This window comes from Salvia hispanica, chromosome 3 (genome assembly GCF_029641045.1).
Source record: "Salvia hispanica isolate PSC_SH4W2 chromosome 3, Shi_PSC_v1, whole genome shotgun sequence".
NCBI classification, from domain to species: domain Eukaryota; kingdom Viridiplantae; phylum Streptophyta; class Magnoliopsida; order Lamiales; family Lamiaceae; genus Salvia; species Salvia hispanica.
In genome coordinates, this window is record NC_142694.1 from 8515753 (window position 1) to 8541685 (window position 25933).

The window sequence follows — 25933 nt, forward strand, 5'->3', positions numbered from 1 at the left end:
CAACTCTTTTCCACGGTTTTTTTTTATGTTCCACCTTTGGAATTCTGTTTTCACTTTTCATTAATCTGGTTTTTGCATATTTATTTTATACTGTATTACACGTTCATTTATATGTGTGACTTAGATGTTCTGATTTATTTGAAATTATTTTATAGAAAAAAGGTTAAGTTACATGCGTATTATATATTTATATATTTTTAATGAAATAATACAATACTGATTGTTTAATTAATTAGTGGTCACATTCATACAACTTCACAAATTCTATTGTTGTGTCATAATTGTGAAACTTCACAGTTTTATCCATTCAGATTTTAAAGTTGTCAATTACTAGAATTTTACTCTACTTCATTACAATTTATCTTTTTTACTACATTCGCCTATAAAAAATAGTTTCAGTCGTGAACGGCACTAGTTAAATGCAAAATTGATAAAATAAAAAAGATATAGATTTGAAAAAATGATTGAAATGTTAGTAATAAAAGAGATAAAGGATTGAAGGTTTTCTTTTGGGATGAAAATATGTATTATCTTCCCTAACAAAAAATAGCATATACTAGTACTCTAATGTTTTTACTGTGGGATCTGCTATGGTTAATCTCTATTACATTTTCATTAACGAAGGTAGTACAATTTTGTCACATGTCATGCAATAGATTTGATTGGAGAAATGGGGTATTTTAGTGCTATTTAACGGATTATTTATTTCGGGGACTCAGAGTCTTACTGGATTTTATTCGTTATCCTCTCGATAAAGCGAAACTCTATTATTCGTTATACTTGTTTCGATAAAAGCGAGAAATATAAAACCAAAATTATCAAAATATGATTCTGATTTATATTAAATGGCAATAGATGATTATTATTGGCTTATTGCTACTCTTAGCTTAAGCCCTAAACAAGTTGGATGGTCCACTTTTCTTGAATTAGGTAGTTAGGTACAAATATCTTACAGTCAATGAATTTCAATACCTAAACAACTACTCCATATATACAGAGACGAACAAGTTTGTAATCTGATTGAAATGTAGTACTCCCTCCGTCCGCGAATAAGAGTCCCGTTTTTCCATTTTAGTCCGTCCGTGAATAGAAGTCTCGGTTCACTTTTACCATAAATGTTAATAGGATCTTACCTTCCACTAACTCATTCCACTCACATTTCATTTAAAACTAATATACATAAGTGAGACTCAACTCATATTCCATTAACTTTTTTCCATCCACTTTTTTAAAAATTCGTGCCATCAAGAAATGAGACTTCTGATATCGGGAAGGAGTAATTCATACTCATCTTAATATGGTCGGCAATGATTTTGTTTCATAATTTAAAATACAGTATAGTATTGAGAAACTGGGAAGTCAAAGCATTGAAATATCACAAACATATTTATATATGTAAATTATGGAGTAATTCTTTTATATTTAATTTGTTTGAACTTAAGTATGTATCACTTTGTAACATTAACGTACTTGGAATTTAAATAGCACTCGAGCTATATTTAATAGTATAAGCTTCTTTTCTACAACAAGTCCAATAATTTAGAAATAGTATTCTCTTTTGTTTTTACAATAAAGGTGAAAAACTAAATGAGGAATCCTTGCAAGCACCTTTGATGCGATTAGTTGACTTATTCGGTGCAATTAAAAATTGATGCGATTAGTTGAGCGTTTTTGCTCTTAATAGTCGACTTAGTCAGTACAATAAATTGAATTACAATAGTTTCAACAATTAAAATTTACGTGAAAAAGAGAAAGAAAGAAGAGATATGCTGCGGACTGGAGGGAGAAATGTGGTGCGGGTTGTGAACGGGTATAATACTCTCATTTTCAATAATACAAAATATTATTTCATTTTAAAATTTGGTAGAAATTAGCATTAACTTTCCTTGACTGCCACTCCTAAGTAGCTATAATTATAAAGGGTGATGCTAAACAACCACATTATGGTTAACCACATAAGAACATATTGATAAATTTAAGTGTCATTTAATAGATAAATAGTTAGTGGATTAGTTAAGATTACTTATATAACCTTTGCTTTATTTTCTCCCTCCACATATTTAAGAAAGAGAGCTAGTGAATTTTAAAATTTGAATTCAAATTATACATTAATTACGGACTCTTAACCTTTAATAGCTAGTATTGGAAAATTGAATAAAAATTGATATTCCACCTTATCTTTACTCCCTCGGTTCCTTCTTTCATTTTTCTTATTCATAATTTTTTTTCTAATTGATCCATTTACTATCTCAATTATAATTATTCACTTAACTAATTTTAAGTTTAATACAGTATACCAATTTTATCGAATGATATATGTTCCAAATGGCAAGAGGGTAAGAAAAAAGAGTTATGCAATTTAGTTTTTTTTTTTATATTAAAAAATTTGATAATTTTATTTTTTTAGTATTTACACACACTCACACGTATATACATACATATGCTTTGATGAACGAATAAGTTGAGCAATAAGAATAATAAATTCTTTTTTTAATATTTTAAGTTTTTTTACTTATTATAAATTTAACACTTTTAGTTGTGTTGCTTTTCTGGAATAAAAAATTGAATCCTAGAGTATACGAAATAAATATGATTTTATTGAAAAAACTGAATCCTATATTATAGGATATAAATTCTACGTTAGAGTATTTCTTTTATAGGAAAAATGGTTCAATGAAAAAAACCATTATTTGGTCCATTATTTGAGCTAAAATCACGGAATATTATTACTTTATACTATATGTTTATTAGTTAATAATAATACATTAAAAATAGTCATTCACATCCAACTATTTTATAAGTATTAGTTCTTAAAATTATTAATTATAAAATCAACCACATTTATATTACCTAAGTTATTAGTTACATTTTCCAACTATTTGATTTTTATTAAGTGATTTCCTTATCTATATATGTTTACTTGAAAATAACAAATTACAATTAATCAGATACTCCTACCTTATAATATAATAAATTAAATTGTGGATAATCATTTGTATCCAACTATTTAATTATAAAGTAATTTTAAAAATCACAAATGTAAAATTGACCACCTGTAAATATACTTAAGGAAGAGATAATGATTAATATGTCCTTACTATAAAAATACTTATCTCTAAAAGTAAATTAAATTTTTAAAAAATATTCACATAATATATTTTTGGAGAGTTAGTGAAAAAAGTACAAACTAAATAAAAATATAATAAATAAAATAAAAAAGATAACACAAAAGAAAAATACTTAATCCTTATAACTATATTATCTTATGAGTAATGTTATGCTACATACCTTAGCATCCGCAATGGTCGGCTAGTGATCGGCTAGCCGATTCGTCGCGCTGGCCGATCGGCTAGCCGAACCATTGCAGTCGGCCAGCGCAAAATCGGCGAGCGGATCGGCGTGGGCTCGCCGATCGCTCGTCGCTGGCCGAAACGCTAGCCGATCGGCTAGCCGCCATTGTGGAGGCCCGATCGGCCAGCGCCGATTTTCAGATTTTTTTATTTTTTATTTTTTATTTTAAAATCATATATAAACGCGATTTTCGTTTCATTTTCATTTGCACCACTTGTTTTAACGAGTTTTTTCTCTCTCTAACTTTCTGTTCAAGAGCATCATCGAGCGATGGATCACGCGGGTGGTAGCGGTAGCGGTAGTGGTGGGGATCCTGAGGAGTACGAACGGAGGATGAACGAGGCTATGGAGGCCTACATGAACCGCGGGATGGAGCGGTACATGCGTATGGTGGAACAGCAGGCGATACCTCGCCCTCCACGAGTTGTCCACCACCGAGCAGTGATTGATCGGGATCACGTAGCTGCACATCAGCGGCTGTACGAGGACTACTTTGCAGAGTACCCGCGGTTTCCCGCCAACATGTTCCGGCGGCGTTTCAGAATGCGCAGGGAGTTGTTTATGCGCATCGTTAGAGCATTGGAGCGTCAATATATGTGTTTCCGCTTCAGGCACGATGCGGCTGGCAGACCCGGCCACACCCCTATCCAAAAGTGCACGGCGGCAATCAGGCAGTTGGCCTACGGAGGCGCGGCAGACATGTGGGATGAGTACCTCCACATCGGTGAGTCGTCAGCCCTGAAATGTCTGAAGGAGTTCTGTGGGGGCGTGATCAGCATTTTCGGTGAGCAGTACCTTCGAAGCCCTACTCCCGAAGATTGTCAGAATTTGATGCAGATGCACGGGGAGAAGCATGGGTTCCCCGGGATGTTAGGCAGCATAGACTGTATGCATTGGGAGTGGAAGAACTGTCCGACTGCCTGGAAGGGGGCCTACACGACCGGCTTCAAGTCAAAGAACCCCACGATAATCCTCGAGGCCGTAGCTGATTACCGGCTGTGGATCTGGCATGCGTATTTTGGGGTAGCCGGGTCGAACAACGACCTCAACGTCCTGAACTCGTCTCCCCTCTTCAACGAGAAGTGCCAGGGCGTCGGTCCAGCCGTCTCATTCGTGGCCAACGGCAACCGGCATGATATGGGCTACTACTTGGCGGATGGGATATACCCTCGGTGGCCGGTCTTTGTGAAGACGATCCGACAAACAAGTGATGAAAAGAAGGCCTACTTTGCGCAACGACAGGAGTCGGCGCGCAAGGACGTGGAGCGCGCATTTGGTGTGCTCCAGTCTCGATGGGCGGCAATCAAGGGCCCAACGCGTTTGTGGGATGTCGGATGCGTTTCCGAGATAATGTACGCCTGCATTATCCTGCACAACATGATCGTCGAAGACGAAGGCGTACAACTGACTAGTTGGGTCAGTGACGATGAAGCCGGTCCAAGCCACGGAACGGCCACCCCTAGTGTACGACAGGGGGTACCCCTCGATGAAGCCGGCCGACTCAAGGAATTTGCCAGCATGCGCCAAGTGGATGCTCATATTCAACTCCAAAAGGATATAATTGAAGAGTTGTGGGCACGGAGAACTGCACTACGATAGTTTTTTTCTTTATTATGCATGTACTTTTTTTTTAATCTATGTAACTTTTTTAAATGCAATTAATGAATTTTCCCGTACACGTGTCTAAATTTAATTCCGTATTTTAATCGTAATTTTAATTCCGTAAATGTAGTATATTTTGAATTGTTTTTATTTCGGCTGGCCTAAATCTGACGTGGCAGGTGGTTTTTTTAGTGTTGCTGACGTGGCAGAGGAGAGAATGGCTGGCCTATGGCTGGCCTATGCACCATTGCGGATGCTCTTATGTGAGCACCACTCTCGCTTGACACACGTTTAGCGTTGTTTGTTTCGATTTATCTATTTAGTTTGACTCTAATACATTAAAAAATGTTATTACAATTTTTAATTTCACAAAATTCGTAAAAATCAAAGCTCGATTTGCTCGCTTTCTCTATAATTTCAAATAAATGAATAAAATAATAAATCAAGCTTTGTTTTTTTATAAATTTTGTGAAATTAAAAATTGCAATAACATTTTTTTAATGTATTAGAATCAAACTAAATAGATAAATCGAAACGAATAACGCAAAACGTGGGTCAAACGAGAGTGGTGCTCACATAAGGAGCCCACATAAGATATGTAGTATATCATTTATCATTATCTTATTATCTAATTCACATTTCAATAAAGAAAATACTTAATTATTTTTTATTATTTTTCATAGGTTAATACAAAGGATTGTATTGTTACTGCATTAATGATTTATACCTCACCAAAATTTAGTTTAAAATATATACTTCTAAATAAAGTTAAATTATTTCAAAATTAAATACTATCATAATTAATTTAAAAAGTAATGATATTTACTTAATATGCTAGTGGTAAATACTAGTATAAATAAATTATAGACTAAGTATACGCTAGTCATAAAATTATATTCTAAGGACAGAACTAAATTAAAGACTATTATGCAAAAAAATAAATTATGTAAAATTATTTTTTCACTGGGAATAAATATCGATAGTTAGTTGGGAATATATAAATAATTATGGGTTGTTGCAATTTTGGGGAGAAGGAAATGGGGGAAAAATGAATAAACAAGGAAATGGGAGAGAGGGACAAACTAAAAATTAGGCGCCACTCAAGGGAGGGAAAGAAGGGGCTGCATTTTTAGTAAGGACAGAAGAGTAACTTAAGTTGTTACTAAACCGGAAGTAACAAATAAACCGGTTTTTTTTGTTATTAAACCAGATTATGGTTGTCCTAATGTGGTCATCTAACTTTTCCCATTATAAAATTATCATATAAGCGCAATATAATACTATAATAAAGAGGAACCACTTGCTCTAACCCCACCGCTAACCCATGATTAATTTTCCACCTTACCTTCCACATAATCTTACCATTATTTCAGTCATTGATGCATTTTTGTAGTGGCAATTGCAACTATGATTCTTAGTGAGTATCTATTTATCCAACTAACTAATCAATGAAGTTGTTCATTGAAATACTACTCTACTTAAGTGGCTTGGCTAATGAGTTGCTAGGTCACTAAGTACATGAATTTGATTTAGTAGCGTATCATGAATAACAGTACCAGTATAGTAATAGTGGACAACAATATGATCAAAGTAGCATGATTCAATAATTACAATAAACTACTCCTGAAATAAGGGTACAAGAGAAGATAGCTTCTTGACTTTCCAAGAGACCTAATTTCAATTGGAGTATCAGTTTATTATTATATAATCACTGGCCTACTGTTACTGTTAGTAATGGATTGGATAGCATTTTTGTATTTCACTGAGTAACAAATTAAAATGATGAATCTCATATTTATAGGAGACTTCTAAAATAAGATAAGATATGGTATGCACTTGATCTCAATATGAGTCTCATTATTTCCCTAAAAAGGATGGACAATTTTGTTAATTTTATTAAAAAGGAAAAATGAGTGAGGCTTGGCCTACTAGGCATATTTGCATTAAAATATATTCATAGAAATATATTTCTATTATGGGCCGCTGGCTCATATTATTATGTTTTTTTACTGCCTATTCAATTAGAGAAATTCGACCTTCATGTGATCTGGTTTAAATAGACCCACACGTCTAGCCTTCAATTCTGGCCGAGGAATCTATTGTTCAGCTAGTAGCGGTCGGATCCATAGTATAGCAGAGGGTTGTTGTACGAAGGGTCACAGCCCAACATGTAGTGGCGTTGATTAAGTTTCATCGCACACTAACAGATTTGATCATTAAAATTTATCTTCTATGTTGTAATTTTTAGTAACTTAAATTAGGTTAATTTTAATTTTTAAGCAACATAATTCTATGAATTTTAATAATATAATTTTTAATATTTAGTTAATACTATTAATTTCACATATAACAAAAATAAAAATAAACATAAACATAAACATAGTGTATGATAATTAAGAATAATAGTAATTCAGCACATTGTAGAATATTGATTGTGGAATTATGATTCAACGCATATTTTATATTTATAGGAGACTCATTTTACTTGGAGACGTGTAACACCATCAAAATACTTATTACATAGATCAATGGAGATGTATTTGGTTTTATATTTTTTCTCATCTTTTATGATAACAAATGGCAATGAGATAACCAATTTGGCACCTTGCAACTACACTGCAATCTACAACTTTGGTGACTCCAATTCAGACACCGGAGGAATAGCAGCAGCATTTTATCCGCCGGGGCCACCTTCCGGCATCACCTACTTCCACCGCCCGGCCGGAAGAGCCTCTGACGGCCGCCTCATCATTGACTTCATCGGTAGTGAAAAATTAATTAAAACATTCTCAATTAATATTCAATAATTCCTTCATTTTTTTTTCTTTTGAAGCTGAGGAGCTGGGAATACCATACCTAAGCCCATATCTTGACTCAATCGGATCGAACTACAAACATGGTGCAAACTTCGCAACGGGAGGTGCAACCATTCAGCGCCCCAACGAGTCATGGACTGCCAACGGCATCAGCCCTTTCTCTCTCGACATTCAAATCGAGCATTTCACACAGTTTAGAGACAGGGCAGCTTATGCCTACAATCAAGCCAAGGATGAATGCATAAAACAAAGAGTACCAAAACCTGATGAGGACATCTCCAAAGCTCTCTTCACACTCGACATAGGCCAAAACGACATCGCTTTTGGTATACGAACAATGAGCCTGCGTCTCCAACTAGAAGCGCTGCCCAAAATAGTGAGCCAGTTCATCACTCAAGTGAAAGTAAGCTGTTCACTTACTTAATCCTCTCATAAATTTATCCGTCATGCTTATGGTATAATTTGGTTGGTATTTGTAGGCTCTGTATGTGAGAGGGGCGAGGACCTTTTGGATACACAACACGGGACCAATCGGTTGTTTGGCGGCGGCAACGACAAAAGTCAAAGATCCGGCGCCGGGGTATCTAGACGAGATCGGATGTGTGAAATATCAAAATGAGATTTGCAAGCAGTTTAATAAACAACTCAGGGATGAAGTCGTGAAGGTGAGAGCGGAGTTGGCTGATGCAGCTGTAGTGTATGTTGATATGTATGCTGCCAAGTATGATTTGATCAGCCAAGTTAACAAACAAGGTGATTATATTTGTTGGAATTGTTGAATCATGCACAATAACAACGTGGTCTAATTAAAAGATGGAATGTTGCAGGATTTGGGAAGCCTTTCGATATATGCTGCGGCTATCATGGGGTCGGGTATGATGTTTGGTGCGGGAACAGAGGAAACGTGGATGGAAGGGAAGTATACGCAGATTCTTGTCGGAATGCTTCGTCGGTTATAAGCTGGGACGGCGTTCACTATACCGAAGCTGCAAATCATTGGATCGTGAGGCGTATATTGACCGGAAATTTGTCGGATCCGATGACTGCGGCTTCCACAGCTTGCCATAAATGAGAAGGCCCAATTTCGTTAATACAACCACTTCATACTAGTATATCTCAATTCATGTGCTGACGTGATTTATAAAAATAATTACTCCATTATAATCAACATTTTGAAAAAAGAAAAATAATACTCTCTCCACAGAATAATTAATACACTATTTCTACTATTTTTTTCTCATTTTCTCTTATTTTATTAATTACATATTAAAACTCGTGTTATCCCTAAATAATTTATTTGTATAGGACGAAGAGAGTAATACTAGAGAATTATTTTATTAATTACATATTAAAACTCGTGTTATCCCTAAATAATTTATTTGTATAGGACGAAGAGAGTAATACTAGAGAAAAAGTTAATAGAACAAAATATAAATAAAAACTGAACATAAAAGAATTATGGACCGGTCTAGCCAGTTGGTGGTTACACCGAAATGCCAATTTTGTGGTGCAAAACAGCAAAATTCAAAAATTTATGACCGATCGTTCCGGTCCGTTAAATTTGTTTCACAACAAAAACGCTCTATTAAAATTACTACTACTAATCTACTATTAATTATTTAATTAGAAAGGTAAATTCAATGCAAAACGATATGTAGTCCTCCACAGACCACAGCTCATTAATAATTTGATGCGTCTCATTCTACAAATTCCTATTTTAGAGGGGCCGAACCATGATTTTGAATAAAAATAGGGGCGAAATGAGGATCGACACCTCAAATTAAATTGATGTTTCAAGGTTTGGCGCTCAAATAATTTGCCATCTTTTGAATATTTTTGTAGGAAATTGAATCCATTGAATTCCCCTGCATTTACGAACCGAAATTTTCCTCTTGTAGCTATGGCCACTGAAGCCAGCTACGACAATCCCGACGACTGGGAGCTCATAAACGACGACGGCTTCGTCTACAAGCGCAAGAAGCGCCCCCGCCTCGAACCCATCGTCGCCGCCCCTCCGGCTTCGGAGCAGAACCACCGCCTCTTGCGGCAAAAGAGGGCCCTGCTGAAGTTGAGGGACAGGTACTTGGAAGAGATCAGCCGGTGGGAACTTTTGTCGAACACGTTGACGGCAATGGAGCAGAACGCTTCTGCGCAATTGATGGAGCGTCATGAGCTGCATCCCTCGACGTCTTCTGATGGGGCTTCAAGCTCCAGCGAGCCTTCCGCGGCGGATTTCTATCGACGGAGACTCGTCGATGATCTTCTCTCTCAGGTACTCGCCGGAGCTTCATCAGCATCTCCACAATTTGTTTCTGGAAGCTTCTAATTTTTTTTAATTAGGTCAATTTTGGGTATTTTCAGGTTAAAGAGCAAGAAGCAATAATAGTGAATGTATCGAATATGTGTGATATAGCCCAAGTATTGTGCAGTGCAAAAGAGGGAATTGTAAGGCAGCAGCTAATAGACCTACCGATTTGGGATCCTTCTCCACAGGAGCTCATGGCTGCATTAGGTGATGATCAAAGTAGGCATCTTTAGCAATATTTAAGTCGAATATTTTGATTTTTTATTCTGATTGAAACAAAAAAGTACTAGCAATTAGGGCAAACTGTACAATGGCTGCGATATGCAATATGCATTTTAGCTTGAGTGGTAGTGCAATGAGGTTAGTTTTGAATCGGTTGAGTTGTAGAGTCACTTCTTAGCTGTATAAACTAGGATTCACGGTGTCAGGGTTGTTGATCTTCGAGCAACAAGAATGTAAAATCATTGATGACATTTCTGGTTTTTGGCTTTGCTTGATGTCTATCTTCAAGTATTGGAGCTGGAATGGGTGGTGGCGTGGTGGTCCAGTGGAGGATTTGGGTGTTCATACGAAGCTTCTGCGCTTTGTATGCAGGTTTGTTCCTAGATTAAGGTGGCTAGATGTTAGATGTTGTAAGATGAAACTAGCAAGCAATGATCTAATCTTCATGTGATTTTTCTGAGTAATTTGTTGACCATGTTACTATTTCAATTTATATTCTCTTACTTTGTTTTGATTGTAAATATATGGTGTTTATAAGCATCTACATGTCCTATTAATTTGTGTATTTTTAGACATCTTTATTGGAGCCATTTTCTTCAATTCTGTGGACTATCCCCTTCTCATTTTTCCTGGAATAAGTTATAAATTTGTGAGGTGCACGCATTCACATTTCAGTTTTTAGCCAAAAAGAATAATAATGTCATTTCTTTAAGAACTCAAGTACATCATAATAAGATAATATTTCATTGTTAGTAAGATCTCATTCTTCCGCAACTGCAAGTTGCATAATAAAAGGATTGTGATTTGTATATAATAAACGGTAGTTACAAAGATTATTGTGGTGAAGAATACAGTTGAAAAACTAGGTATAGTCTTAACAAGATTGCATAAAACCTCAGACATATCTTGGAACGATCATCTCATCTGAAGTGGAAACCAGACAAAACCAGACATGCCAAACAAGTATAGACTAAAAAGCAAAGGGAATATAGGTTACATGTGTAATTCATTTCGATGACATAGTTTCAAGATCTTCTTGAGTTAGCATAGATGGCTTAACTTCAAGTGGTTGGAAGGCGAAACCAATTTTCTTGCATGCATCCTCCAAAAGGCTTGCTTGTGAAGAGCCTTCAGGGCAGAACACAACGACAGCACCTCCACTGCCTGTAAACTTTGACGCAGCACCTACTCGCCTTGCGATTTCAACCATCTCTATGTTCATAGCCCCAAGAGCTTCGTCGCCAAACATTTCTCTGAGCAGAACACCAACTTGAATTAGCACTACTTTCCAAATCCCACATGCTAGCATGGATATGTGTGAGTGTGAGTGTGAGTGTGAGTGTGTGTGTGTACACGCACATAACTTCAGTATATAGATCATAAGGGTGAAGCTTTCGTTCGCCTTACCTTCGCAAATCAAAGTTACGGTTCATGAGGGTTGCGAGTTCAGCATGGTCCTTTTCAATCAATGCGGTCCTTCCTTCTAATGCAATATCTGCAACCTTCTTCATCGATGATATGATAAACTCATCACCATTTAACCACCTTTGTCTGACTGTGCTGTGAACCTGTTGTATAATATCATACGAGTTTCATCACCTTATATGATTGAAATATTCTACATACGACCCAAACGCCATACGCACACATAGATAAATCATCAGACCATGGACATATAAGTAATTGATTAGATGTATGCAAACAAACCGAGTCGCATTTGAAGAATACTAAGTACTATCTGTTCTTTTAAACAGCAGATGAGACCTTTACTTGAAAACTTGCTCCTGAGTTTTATCTATTTTGAATGAGAAAGCAAGACAGAGTGGCATCCTATCATAAGATTATTACCTTCCCAGAGTCGCTTGGGTTCTCTGCATAGATGAGGTAGAGCGGTGGTAGAAGATTCAGATCCATGGGCGTATAGTTCCCATGTCCTAAATTGTCCATGAGTTTCTTGTCAAAATCCTAATCCACCCGAAACAAAGAATGACAAGGAAATTCATTAAGGGGTGGATAAAGACAAAATTTCACTCTGAGGCTAATAGAGATACATCGATATAAATGCATACCATGTAGACAAGGCCTCCATAGACCTGGGCTACCCTATCCTGAAGTCCAGCAACGATACCAAGTTCTTTCTCTGCGTTAAGGATAAGGTTTGGCCGGACTTCCACTTTTATCAGATGCCTGACTTTATAGAAGTCAAGTAGGCAGCTAAGAGCAGCACATACAATAGCACTAGAACCAGAAAGCCCAGTCTGATACAATTCAAAACAAAATATATAGCTGAGCGCATATGTATCGAAAATAATATACAATGGCATATGTGAATGTAATACTATGTATTAGTTAAACTACAGTTAATTTCGTACATTTACAGGAAAACATACAGTTATGTTCCAAGATCGCATGATATCCTGAATCCTACATCAGACTGCCTACTGAATCTCCTAAGCCAAAAACGAGAGTGCGAATTGACTATACTCCTACTTTATGTCATTTCTAGGTTAGCACGGAAGATGCGAAAGATCAATATTCTGCTCAGATCGTGTCATGGAGAGAAAGAGCATGATTCCATGAAGAAGATACAGGACTTTAGCTTTTCATAACATGCTTATTCTATAAATGACACGGCGAACCATAAATCAAGACGTCCAAATCACATTCTACGGTTCTAGAGAAACTGGATTGTTCACAACAAGTACGTACGAGGAAGATCATACGCAATACCTGGCGAGGTATGTTGGTATCATAAGACAACTTAAAATTCCCCTCATGTAAACTTATGTTGTTTTCCTTGCAATAATTGTGAAAGATTTTACAGATCGCCATCAGCAGACGCACTCCTCCATAGTAACCATCGGTAGAGAGCCGATTAACCTACACAAACAGAACACTCATAAGACCAAAGTTGAATGAAACCATCATCCCCCATTCTAACAGAGTTCAATGAAACCATCATCCGTCCACACAATTACACAAAGAAACTTACAGCATTGCATCAAAAACATCGTTTCAAGATCTTAATTATAGCTAACACAATTAGATTAGAATCTAGCCCAACTTATCCAAATTTCAATCAAGGACTCAGATCTACTACAGCAAAAGCATCCTAAAATAAAATAAACTATCACATCAGATCTAAATGTCATTTACATCCATCTAAATTTTAAATTCAACTTAAACTATCAGCGAAATTAAAACAAAATCGAACAAATTTGGCACAATATGAAGAACCCCCAACACCCAAACTCAATTAAAGCACACGCATTCCCAGATCAAACACAGAAGATGAAAAAGGGAAGGATAGAGATGAACCAAGTGAGGGAGAGAGTCGAATTGAACTAGATCATGTGCGGGGTGAGGAAGGATCATCAAATGATCGGAAGGCTGGAGTTTGACGGAAGCCCAGAAGTTGGCGAGGGTGAATGATATGGTGCGCCCGTAGTAGACGTCGCTGGGATTGCCCAACAAACCCACCCTAGCATACGCTCTGTGCTCGATTACTGCATCTTTATCGATCCCCATTTTTGTAAGCCTTCAATTTTCGAACTGTCTTACTATTGCTATTTATACGTGTGCTGGAGTTTCACGCAGTTATGCACACATTGAGTGGGTTTGACTCTTTGTAGGCTGATTTAAGCTTTATCCATTTGATACAATACATCCATGTGAATATTTTATTTCCATTACTAGCGTTAACTCCAACTTTAATTCCTAAAAGTAGGATTCATAGATTTTTTTAATATGAAATTATTATTATTATAAGTATCTCAAAAATAAATATGGCATTAATTCTTGTTTTGCTTTTGAACTTAAGCTATGGAGTAGTATTGTTTTTATTCTTTAGTTATTTTTAGTAGAAAATCGTAATAAGATTTGGTTTTCAATTATGACAAAATAATTTATTTTATTTTATAACTATATGAGTTATTTAAGTATTGTATCATTTAGAATCTGAATGGTATTTTTTGAATTAATTCAATACTTGTTTTATTTTGACCTATTTTTAAAAACAAATATAAATTGAACTAAATTTTTAGTTGATTTGAAATTTATACATTTATATAGAAACAAAATCAAGTTATATTTAATAAATTTTTGATATAAGTAAAAATATGTTTTACACTTAAATAAGATTTCATTTTCATGTAGACCTTCTTTCTCTTTAGCTATTTTAGGTTAAATATTACTCTAAGGTGAAAAGCCCTCTTTCATTAACTAAACTTAAAATTTACTCTGTTATGTAAGGTGTGAGATTATGTGTTGTAAATATTGGATTTAACTTGAGAAATTTTAAATATGCAGGCATATATAATAATATAATTATATAAATGCATAATTCTATTGAATAAAAGATGAACAGTTAAGTACTTGGGTTCGATTTTTATTAGAGGCCGAAATTACTAATCAGTACTCCTATTTATTTATTCTTCTCATGTCTTTTAAATTTATGTATTTATGCATATTTAACTCGTGCTTATGGATTTAAATTTCTCAAACCAAATACTTAATACTTTAGATATTGGATAATATTTGAATATTTTGGTTTTGACAATTTGTCGTACTATTTTTTTAAATTTAATTCCTCAAATTTCGTCTCCCTTCCAATTTAACTCCGAAATGACCAGAATGGGAGTATGTAAATTAGACACGTGAAAAAAATATTTGTACTCCACTATGCATATTGGGCCATTCATTAACATATAAAAATAATTGGGTTATTCATGTGTACATAAAAAGCTATTGACCCAGTAAATATTGTTATTTCTACATATTAATTTAAATTTTGTAACAACATCCTGAATAAGCATCAAACATTCCGGGCCCAAGATTCCCAATAGAAAGTTGAAACTTGAAACCATTCTTTTATGACTATTTTATTTCACACTTCTAATGCACTTACTGCTATTGCAAGGCAAAAAAAATTTAATTTTGTACATGTGTGTTGAAATTTTTTCAGTCTTATGTTCACTGCTTTTCTAAAATACTCCCTCCCTCCGTCCTAGATTTGTAGTAACATTTTGCCATAAGAGCATGAATAACGCTACTGGGTCGGGCCGCAACTCGCGAGTCCTGGCCCGTGTTTAGCGTTGGACGACGATGCGGCTCGGCCCAGGCCGGTCCCGAGGACGCAGTTGCATCCCGGGGCCTCTCCCTCTGTCACGTCCAGGCCGGCGATATGCGTGCCCGGGCCGCATCGGTTGCGGCCCGTCCCGGCGTTATTTGCGTTCGGGTCGGGCCGCAAGTCCCCTCCGATTTTTATTTATTTATTTTTTTTAAATTCGAAAATTAATATATAAATATCACTCTTCCATCCATTTTCAAATCACTTCAACTTCATTCCCTCTCACTCACCATAAAATTCGAAAAATGAATCCTCGGTGTGAAGGCCAACGAGCAATCGAAGCTCAAATGGCTCGAATGTTAGAGACGGCGATGCCCGCAATCCAAGAAGAAATCAACAATGAGGTGGAACGCTATCAAGCTGCTATCCAAGCGTGGAACGAGCAACACGACCGGGTACCGCGTACTCGGATGTATATCCACCGAGACCGTGAACAAGCTGGTTTGCGGCTTTTCATGGATTATTTCTCTGCAGATCCTCGATGGAGTGATCAGATATTCCGTCGCCGGTTCCGGATGCGGAGGAATGTGTTCTTGCGCATTGTCAACGCAGTTGTGGCTCGTGACGCGTACTTTATGCAAACCTTCGATGCTGTCGGGCGGCAAAGTATATCGACTTTACAGAAATGCACATCCGCCCTCCGCCAACTCGCTTACGGAACAACTGCAGATATGTTTGATGAGTACCTCCATGTGAGCGAGCATACTGGACGCGCTTGCCTAGCCAAATTCTGTCGGGCAGTGATCGAAGCATTCAAGGACACATACTTGAGAAAGCCAACGTCCGACGATGTTCGCTGATTGGTGCGAATGCACGAGGAGAGACACGGCTTCCCGGGGATGCTGGGCAGCATCGACTGTATGCACTGGCCGTGGAAGAATTGTCCAATGGGTTGGAGAGGAGCATTCACTAGCGGGCACAAGGGCTCGCATCCAACGATTGTGTTGGAGGCCGTTGCCGACCAACGGTTGTGGATCTGGCATGCCTACTTTGGAGTCGCTGGGTCGAACAACGACCTCAATGTGTTGAACGGGTCTCCATTGTTCAACGACTTGTGTGCCGAGCGACCGCCTACCGTAGAGTTCACGGCCAACCACCGTCGGTACACTATGGGGTACTATCTGGCAGACGGGATCTACCCTAGATGGCCCGTGTTCGTGAAGACCATCACATGTCCGACTACGGATAGGAGGAAGTTGTTTCCCAAAAAGCAAGAGGCGGCTCGGAAAGATGTGGAGCGCGCATTTGGAGTTCTCCAATCACGTTGGGCTATAGTGAAGGGACCGGCCCGTGGTTGGCACCGTCCGCTAATCGCCGACATCATGTATGCATGTATCATAATGCATAACATGATCGTTGAGGACGAGGGAGACAACGCCACTGACTGGAGCGACGATCCGCTCGTCAGCACCAGCAGTAGCTACACCGTCACCGATCCGACCGTGCAAGGTGTTCCTCCCGACGTGCGCAATGTCATGGCCCGTTCAGCGGCAATGCGCCAAGAAGATCAACACACACGCCTCCAAGCGGATCTAATTGAAGAAATTTGGAACCGCAATTGACTTATGTTTTAAATTTTTTTTTTCGAATTTTTAAATTTCAATGTTGTAATTTTCTATTTTCCGACTGAACAATGAATTTTCTCGGTTTTAATTGTTCAACGTATTCTATTTTACGATTAAAATATGTTGTGAATAGTGCAGATGAATAGTTGTGGCCTGAGTTGTGGCCCGAGTTGTGGCCTGCGGTGTTAGATGAGTTGTGGCCTGGAACCCCTAATTTGAGGGAATGATGACGTGGAGGGGACTTGCGGCCCAAATCCGGGCCAGGGTTATTCATGCTCTAAAAGTCTATCCCACATTTGGAGTAACATTTAGAATTTACCATATTTGCACATAAAATTTTACCCCATTATTCACTAAAATTACACCCAAATGCCATTATCTATATTAAAATAAATTAAAACAAAAATAAAAAACCAAAAAGTCAAAGAGGGACCCACTTTCAACCAATTCACTTCATTTATTACACACTTCATCATCTCACTCCATCATCTCATTTCATTTATTACAAACTCTACCTCCCACTTCATTAATTACACACTCCACCAATTCCTTAAAACACGTGCCATAACTAAATGTTACTCCCTCCGTCCCAAGATAAGTGACTTGTATTCATTTTTGGGATGTCCCACTATAAGTGACCTATTTCCATTTTTAGCAAAAAGTCATCTCTCTTACTTTATTCTCCACCTACTTTATTTTCTATTCTCTCCTCTACTTTTCCCTCTCTCATACTTTACTCTCTCCACTTTATTTTATTTAAATACCATTCCTTAAATCCCGTGCCCAAAAGAAGTAGGTCACTTATCTCGGGACGGAGGGAGTACTACAAATGTGGGACGGAGGGAGTATTTAAATTCACTTTAATGCATTTTGACTTTTTTTTATCTTTTGTTTTTAATGCATTGAAAACTGTAAAGTATTTTTCTAATTTTTGTTATAAGTGTATTTAATTGTTTATCTTTTTGTCGATTCTTTTTTAAAGCATTTCGATTCTCTTTAATCCAGTTGACATTTTTTTTCTTTTTCCGTTTTTAATGCACAAAAAATCTTCTAATGCGTGCATTTATTTTATTTATTTATCATTTTTTAATTCTCTTGTAAAACATTTTAATTCTATTATAGTTCAATTAATATTTTATCTTTTATATTAGTGCATTTACAATTTTATTTTTTAGTCACTATGTTTAAAATTTCTAATAAATTAATTTCCTCTTAAAAATATTTTACAATTTTCTGCTGATGTATTTAATTTTTTCAATCTTTTTTTCGGTTTCATTGTAAGCATTTTAATTCTCTTTTGTGTCCATCCATTCAAAATTACTCCAATAGTTCAATGGAAGGTGATCCATTTTCAATTTTAATTTGTCCCATCCAAAATGACTAATTATTAAATATAAAAATTTATTTATCTTTATTTTATTTTTCTCAATTATTTTATTTTATCCACCTAACTTACAAAATAAAACAATACAAAATCGTTTGCCGCTCAAAATATGAATACTCATCTATAGGCTGTAGTATATATGGACTTTAGTTTTTTTAATCATTTTCAATTAGTAATTTAATCATCATCTAATGCATTTAGTTTTTTTTATCCTTTTTATTTAAAAAAATAACTACAGTAGTACAGTAAAACTTTGCTGAAATAAAAAAAAAAAAAAAAGATTTCCCAGAACAAACGGAGAAGATGAAGATGTTGTTCAGGACAAAATAGTAAAATTGTTAGAACAACGTACGACGCGCTCATCCTCATAAATTTCCTTCCAACTTTCTAAATCATCCTATCTGTATCATGTAATAACTACTACTAGTACTAATATAGTAGAATAATTATAGATAATCAATCATGGATAATTCCTATTTTTGAGTGAACATAGGAATTCCAAAGATTTTCCTCTGCATATTTGTTTTCCCCTCTCCCTTTCCCTCTCTGAAAAAACTGCAACCACCTTCCTGAGAGAGAAAGAGGAGAAGAAGAAGAAGAAGACGAGCAGTTGTTATTCAATATTTTGACGACTCCCCAAAATTACGCAAATTTTGAATCTTGGGAGAATTTTAAAACCAGCCCTTTTTTCGTCTACGAAAATGGGGTGTTTTTAAGAAAAAGACTTGGCCTCAAATTCGTGTGCTTTTTTACTCTTATGTGATCTCGATTTTCATGTGATGTGCAATTCCTCACGGAGAGGAAAAGGGAATAGAGAAAGAAAGGAAGGCTGTATGAACATTGAGAGGGAGAACGCTTGCGCCCAGATGATTTCTACTGGTTATTATACTTCCAAAAAAAGTGATGAAATATGCGAAGATGACTGTGACGAGGTAATCTCTTCAATTTGCGCCATAACTTTCTCTCTTCAACGATAAAATGTTCTTTTCGAATTTGTATTCATAGCTTAATTTATTGATTTTTTGTGAATTTTGGCTTATTTTGTGGAGAATCATCTGTAGCCTAGGTTTTTGCATTGCGTTTTTGGGGATTTTTCTTGAGAAATACTTGTATTTAGTTTAAACCAGGAAATCATCTATTTGGTTGGTGTTTATGTATGCATTTACAAATGCATGTATGTATTTTGTGTGCGTGTTTTTGGCTCTCTATTGTATGTGATCATGAACCTTTTTGTGATTCATAACCCTAAAAAATCCCCCAAATTAGTAAAATTAGGTGTTGTTAGTGATGAATGATGCTAGTATATATATCTGATATTGGGATTGGATTGATCTTAGGCACCACTTGTTTTTATATGCAGCAAGCTTCTCCATCATCTGTGACCATGTCTAGGCTCCGTTGCTTCCTCCACGGCATAGATTTCCGAGTAATTTTCTTCTTCCTCCTCATTGCCCCGGCAGCTGTCTTCACCATATATTGCCATGGCCAGAAACTGACCTACTTCCTCCGCCCCCTATGGGAGTCGCCTCCGAAGCCCTTCATCCCTCTAACTCACTATTACAATCAGAATGTGTCGATGGAGACTCTCTGCAAGCTCCACGGTTGGGGCATCCGTGAGTTCCCTAGGCGTGTGTATGATGCAGTCCTGTTCAGCAACGAGATTGACATGCTTACCATCCGATGGAAGGAGCTTTATCCTTACATCACGCAGTACGTGCTGCTTGAGTCCAATTCCACCTTCACCGGCCTACCAAAGCCTCACAACTTCGCCATTCATCGGGAACTGTTCAAGTTCATTGAGCCTAGGTTGACTTATGGTGAGATTGGTGGAAGGTTCCAGAGAGGTGAGAATCCGTTTGTTGAGGAGGCGTATCAGAGGCTTGCCCTCGACCAGCTTCTGAAGGTTGCGGGGATAGAGGACGATGACTTGCTGATAATGTCTGATGTCGATGAGATTCCTAGCGGGCACACTATTGATCTCCTCAGGTGGTGCGACGATATTCCTCCGATTCTCCACCTTCAGCTCCGGAACTATTTGTACTCGTTCGAGTTTCAGCAGCATCAGCTCAGCTGGAGAGCTTCTATCCATAGATACCAGAAGGGGAAGACTAAATACGCTCATTATCGACGAACTGACTACCTATTCTCTGACTCGGGCTGGCATTGTAGCTTCTGCTTCCGCCACTTGAGCGATTTCATCTTCAAGATGAAAGCCTACAGCCACAGTGATCGAGTGAGGTTCTCCCGATTCTTGAACCCCAAAAGGATTCAGGAGGTAATCTGCAAGGGGGGCGATCTGTACGACATGCTGCCCGAAGAGTACACTTTTAGGGACATAATCGGGACAATGGGACCGATCCCTCATTCTTTGTCGGCCGTCAATCTCCCGTCCTATCTGTTGGAAAACGCGGACAAGTACAAGTACCTTCTGCCGGGACACTGCTTACGAGAGCACAGATGATCCCAGACGAGGCATATAAAGATCGTCGTTGTTTAGGGACGAGCAAGGATACTGTAAACAAGATGCATCCCTTCCTAGTTGAGAAGAAGCTGTTCCATTTTGATGTGAAGAGAGCTTCAATGGTGAAGATGTGAGTAGTGACCAGCTAGTGTTGTGTTCACTAGTGCTGTATAGGAAGGCTTCTCTATAATTCTGAGTTTTTCTTATTTTGATTTCAGTTTCCCTTTTTTTGGTGAAATATTTACACTTCTATGAAAGGCTATTTAATTGTGTATTCTTATAGATTCTTCTTTCTTCATCATATTAGGACTAGTGGAAATTTAGCACTGATGTTTACTTTCTCTGTTTTTCTTTTATTCTGGTTGCTCTGTTTCTTGCTTCCCATCCCAATTTTGGTCAAATGCTGTAATGAGGGATGTGGATTTCAAAAGTTCCACTTGACAAAAGATAATAAACCTAATATATAGTACAAGTAAAAATGATATTCCACTGACTTTTTTCTATCCATTTTCCAAATCCTTTGTAAAATCAAACAATATCTCAAAGTTCATACCTACCCACAGTATATATTTTTATAAATTTGATTTGGTCAATGCTTTTATCATTATCTTGTGTTGGCCTCAACTGTTATTGTGGTAGGAATTATTCGTATTGGTGTAAATATTGACGTTGATACTGATAATATGCGTATTTAATATAAGAAAGTATAGGCATGTGGTGGTGGGGGTTGGGAAAGCGCAGAGCACAATTAGACATGAAGGAATTTTAGAATATCCCAATAAAATTGTTGTCTCATTTTGTCTCAAATTAAACATGTGGCTAGTGGACGACATTAAATTTCCATGGTTTGTGATTTTAAAGGACTTAAATTTGTCACGTGTACTTACAAGATTTATTTATTTATTTTGTCGTTGATTGCTTGCATACGAGATATTATTCGTCACTTAATTTCGTCACTTAAGTCTTTGTGGCTATATATTATTCCAGTGAGACTCATTCATGTGGAAATTAGGGGCACCTATGTTTTTATTTAATTATTCTGGTGTTGAATATCTTTCAGGCAAACCACATAGACTCTAGTTTAGGTTTGTTAAATGCACAAAATGTGAATAATGTTTGAAAGCAACTTTTCACTTCATCTCCCTTACAATTTATAATGTCTCAAATTTAAAAAGTGCCTACAAATTGGGTCTGTTTAATCTATAGTCATAAAAACTGCATTCTTTAATCTTCATGCACAAATGACAAAACCTTTTCAGATGTATATAAAGTATAAAGGAGACACAGGGAGTATGTTCTTTAAACTAATTTTCTATTTTCTGTTTGTCTTCTTGCACAAAAACTTTGTTTGTCTTAGAACATCTCCAAGAGGAGAGGTAAACTAATATAACTACTATATTTACTTTTTCTTCATGAAAAATCATTCTTCAAGGAAAGAGGTATATGAGAAGGTATTATACTTTTTTGAAGAGGTAAAATCTTATAACTACATATTTGCCTTCTTTTCATAAAAAAACCTTCTCCAAAGGGAAAGGTATATGAGATGGTATTACACTTTATATTTTTTAATGTATTTTGTACTATTATTTTATTTTCAAAAAATAATTTACAATTATCCTATGAGCTTGTAAACTCAATTATTTTTTATTACTTATAAACCTTGAGATATCACAAATTATAAGCTCTTCGAAAACTTTGCCGAACACCCTCTTGGTCGGTTGCTAATCGCGCTTCTTTTTTTGCAGTGAAGCCGGCATGAATAGACATACAACTAGGCAGAGACAAGATCATAGCCATCCATAACAAACCAACAAATAGTAAAAAAACAATGTCAATGATAGTATTACAAATGCAGAGACAAAAGTTTGATACATATAATGCATCAATCTTACAGAGGACTGCAAACAAACAATATTGTTTTTAACATGATTACATACATAGTTTGATAACTAAGATCAGCTGATAGCTATGGAAGTTCAACAAACTCGACAAAATGAAAGTGGGTCCACACATAGTTTAATAACCAATATTTTACTATGTTGTTGAACCTCCAGCAATCAGCTCTGGTAAACTCAATGCAATCGATGGTAACAAGCCTCGAAGCTAGGTCTCATCAGGCTCAAGTTTTTCTTCTGTTTTTGCTATTTTTTGATTAGTTGAAATCTTCCTGCTCTTATGAGTTAAGAGGGCATCACAAGAAGTCTGTAGTCGTCAAAAATGGGACGGTTCGCGTCCTAATACAGTAGGTCCAGCATATCGAATACGCTGTCTTGAGAGGGAAACTCTAACTCCTGTGACTGAGGAATAAAAAGGACATTTTTAGCCTACGAATTGTGAGATAAATGTATGATGTTAAAGATTCATAGGAGCAGAGGACGGGCTTACATTGAAATCTGGTGGAGTATCGAGCTCTATGTTGTCAAGCTCGCCAATTCCACTGCAACCATTGGCATCTCTGTCGTTCACAGCGTTTATGTCACAATTTACTTGGGTTGAGCAAGGGTTTTGTGGTTCCAATTCACCAAATGCATCATAGGATTCTATTATTTCGTTGCAGAATAAGGGCTCCAGAAGAGTTGCATCAACAGCTTTAATGTTTCCACCCAAGCAAGAGCTGAACTCAACATCTTCCAACCGAGAACCATAAGAAGCTTGATATGGTTCCTTGAGATGCTCCGTTTCCTGCTCAACAAAACAATTAACTCTCATGAGAAAGAAACAAGAAAATGTGAGAAGATACAATCAAATAATATCTCTACAAATTCAATGAAAATAAATAAAGTCACAAAATATAAAGATGCCAACCTGAAGGAGTAGTGACTTAAGGAAATAATCATTTGAGAGGCAATCAGAGTAGGGAGTTTGGTCCAGACGAGGAGGGTCAGGAGTAGTTGTCTTAGGAGTCATTGGGATTACGGGAACAGCCTTCACATTAGCTTCTTCCTTCAGCAAAGTAGGATTTTCATTCTTGTCAGTCTCCTTCTCTTGCTGATGAAAGATTTTTGAGACCACATACTCTCCCTCTTTCTCGTCTTCATCACTCCCAAGATGGTACTGATGCATAACCCAATTGCATTTCTCGGGCTTGCATCCCCTCTTTGACGTTTCATAAAGAACCATGATTTTCTTAAAACCTCTCTGGATTCCATTCTGCATCACTGCTTTGGTTTTTCCGGTCTTGTGCCAACGCACGCATGAGTTTATTGTCCTTTCTTGATCCCCAACTCTGCGGCGCTTCCTTCTACCACTAGCATAAGCATTGATTATTTTATAGAAGAAATGGACACTGCTTCCATCTCTTTTGACTCCTGAAAACATCAGGGATCATCAATTCATTAGAATCGTATCTAGACCATCAAAATCTACGACTCATACTATAACACAACCTTTTCGCTTCAATTGTGCGAATGAAAAGGGATGTGCGCGACTCTAAAGCCAAAAAAACCATCTGAATCTTTTGATGATCTTAAAGATTGTACTCAACAAGAGCTTTTAATGGTTTTCCATATATTAAGATGCATTACAAAACTGTTTCCTTGTTGCTTCCTGCGTTATATAAATAAGTAATGCATAACACACTTAACCTAATCTATTAAGCAACATTAAAATTTGGGACTTGAATTCATCACATGTCAATGATGATAAATAATCTAAAGAGGATATACAAATGTCACCAAATTATCAAATGAAATAGTAGGTGCCTAACTAACCAGGAAGATTTTCTGGATGAGTACAACATATCCCCCCTTCATCATCCAAAGTGGGGATGAATTCATCTATGAATAAGTGGGGCTCCGATTTCCCCACACCTCGTTTTGCAGCCAAATGATCTAGCAGCTCCACATCGGATGGATCAAATTTTACACCAGCAGGAAGGCCAGGCCATTCATATGAAATCTACAAGAAAAAGTCATGAAACTCAATCAATAATTAATATAAAGCCAAGAAGAAGCAATGTAAACTCCATAGTTTATCCCAAAACATGCTCCAAACAGGATTGGCATATAAACACTATACAAACTAATTGATGAATGGGAAAAATAAAGCTTCTTACATCGCTGTTGTCCATTAGATGGTCGCAGCTGGGGCATCGGGTATTCGCCCCACAATCTTTGATCTGACAAGCAGCAGGAAGACTAGCATTGATCACCTTCTTCGCGAGCCCCCGACTATCAATAAGCCACGACCTGCATCACTCACATTGTTAACAGCAGCACATAGAAATGTGAGGCATAACACCGCACTACAAAACCACCTAGAAATTACAGACAGACGATAAAAAATAAATCAACCCTTTGTCTGTTCTGAATCTTCTGATTATGAAGAATGTGAGTAAAAAACTAGCAAGCATTTAAGAAAGAATCTGTCATTATTCATTTTCCCTATTCCGAATATCAAAAAACACCACATTACTGTTGATTCATGTATTGATCTCGAATTAAAGAAGTCGGCCCTGATTTTAATCTTATGCAAAACGCCTTTATTCGAACTAGTAAATGTTACTTTCACTTGAGTGTAAACCATCTTGTTGCTCAAACAAAACAGCGCAAGAAAAACATCATCGGAAATCAAACCCCTCATCCACTGAAACAGATAAAAAAAATTAGGGGAAAAAACTCGAGCCCGCATGAAAACTTTTCCTTTTTCCTCAAATAATAATCCGTGAACTCCATATAAGCTCACTGAACTCAAAACCTTAAAACTGGAAACGAGCAATTTCAAACCAAAAATACCCTCTTCCTTACACACAGACACAATGTAGTATTTTTGGCCCCCATCATGCAATCTGAACCAGGCCCAGAAAAGTTTAGAGTTAGATGAACATTCTGTTGGTTCCAAGATTGAATTTTTACCTATCCATTCAAGAATTTAGAGCATAAAGGATGAGATATTAAATCAAAATTGACATCCTGTAATACCTAGCCATGGATAAGGAAGAAACCGGGATAATATGTTATCAGATGACAAAATGCATTCTCATTTGAAGTTTCGAAGAGACTGTTGGACGACCGATGCTTTCCCCTTTTCTACACTCGGTTAAGTAAGCGAGTGTGCAATGAGCGGGAAAACCCATATCAATAGGCTCGGAGTTTCCGCGC

General features: G+C 36.9%; 6 protein-coding genes across 8 annotated transcripts; 4 read left to right on the plus strand and 2 right to left on the minus strand.

Moving 5' to 3' along the window:
* The first annotated feature begins 7444 nt into the window (after nt 1-7444).
* Nucleotides 7445-8937, plus strand: LOC125216303 (GDSL-like Lipase/Acylhydrolase superfamily protein). The gene is made up of 4 exons (XM_048117984.2): nt 7445-7716; nt 7787-8172; nt 8249-8522; nt 8597-8937. Exons 1-4 carry the CDS (start codon nt 7482-7484, stop codon nt 8839-8841), a joined length of 1140 nt encoding a protein of 379 aa, XP_047973941.1. The 5' UTR covers nt 7445-7481; the 3' UTR covers nt 8842-8937.
* Nucleotides 8938-9143: 206 nt separating this feature from the next.
* Nucleotides 9144-10853, plus strand: LOC125215755 (uncharacterized). 2 transcript variants are annotated; one of them, XM_089069258.1, is made up of 3 exons: nt 9144-9567; nt 9668-10041; nt 10110-10853. In XM_089069258.1, exons 1-3 carry the CDS (start codon nt 9558-9560, stop codon nt 10305-10307), a joined length of 582 nt encoding a protein of 193 aa, XP_088925384.1. In that variant the 5' UTR covers nt 9144-9557; the 3' UTR covers nt 10308-10853. The 2 variants fall into 2 exon arrangements, with proteins under 2 accessions (XP_088925384.1, XP_088925385.1); XM_089069259.1 differs by having other exon boundaries at nt 9164-9567; nt 10131-10817.
* Nucleotides 10854-11077: 224 nt separating this feature from the next.
* On the minus strand, nt 11078-13881 carry LOC125210806 (glucuronokinase 1-like). The gene is made up of 6 exons (XM_048110401.2): nt 13615-13881; nt 13027-13176; nt 12366-12554; nt 12145-12261; nt 11704-11864; nt 11078-11549 (listed from the first exon to the last, which is right to left on the minus strand). The coding sequence occupies exons 1-6, from the start codon at nt 13822-13824 to the stop codon at nt 11303-11305; spliced, it is 1074 nt and encodes a 357-aa protein (XP_047966358.2). The 5' UTR covers nt 13825-13881; the 3' UTR covers nt 11078-11302.
* Nucleotides 13882-15669: 1788 nt separating this feature from the next.
* On the plus strand, nt 15670-16224 carry LOC148930121 (uncharacterized). The gene has a single exon (XM_089066361.1). It carries the CDS (start codon nt 15670-15672, stop codon nt 16222-16224), a length of 555 nt encoding a protein of 184 aa, XP_088922487.1.
* A 2545-nt stretch (nt 16225-18769) lies between these two features.
* On the plus strand, nt 18770-21116 carry LOC125211445 (uncharacterized). 2 transcript variants are annotated; one of them, XM_048111242.2, is made up of 2 exons: nt 18770-19305; nt 19734-21116. In XM_048111242.2, the coding sequence occupies exons 1-2, from the start codon at nt 19153-19155 to the stop codon at nt 20832-20834; spliced, it is 1254 nt and encodes a 417-aa protein (XP_047967199.2). In that variant the 5' UTR covers nt 18770-19152; the 3' UTR covers nt 20835-21116. The 2 variants fall into 2 exon arrangements, with proteins under 2 accessions (XP_047967199.2, XP_047967200.2); XM_048111243.2 differs by having other exon boundaries at nt 19168-19305; nt 19711-21116.
* Nucleotides 21117-22652: 1536 nt separating this feature from the next.
* LOC125215936 (SUPPRESSOR OF GAMMA RESPONSE 1-like) lies at nt 22653-25868 on the minus strand. Its single transcript, XM_048117521.2, has 6 exons — nt 25754-25868; nt 24889-25021; nt 24545-24731; nt 23640-24142; nt 23220-23516; nt 22653-23131 (listed from the first exon to the last, which is right to left on the minus strand). Exons 1-6 carry the CDS (start codon nt 25759-25761, stop codon nt 23069-23071), a joined length of 1191 nt encoding a protein of 396 aa, XP_047973478.1. The 5' UTR covers nt 25762-25868; the 3' UTR covers nt 22653-23068.
* Nucleotides 25869-25933: the final 65 nt, after the last annotated feature.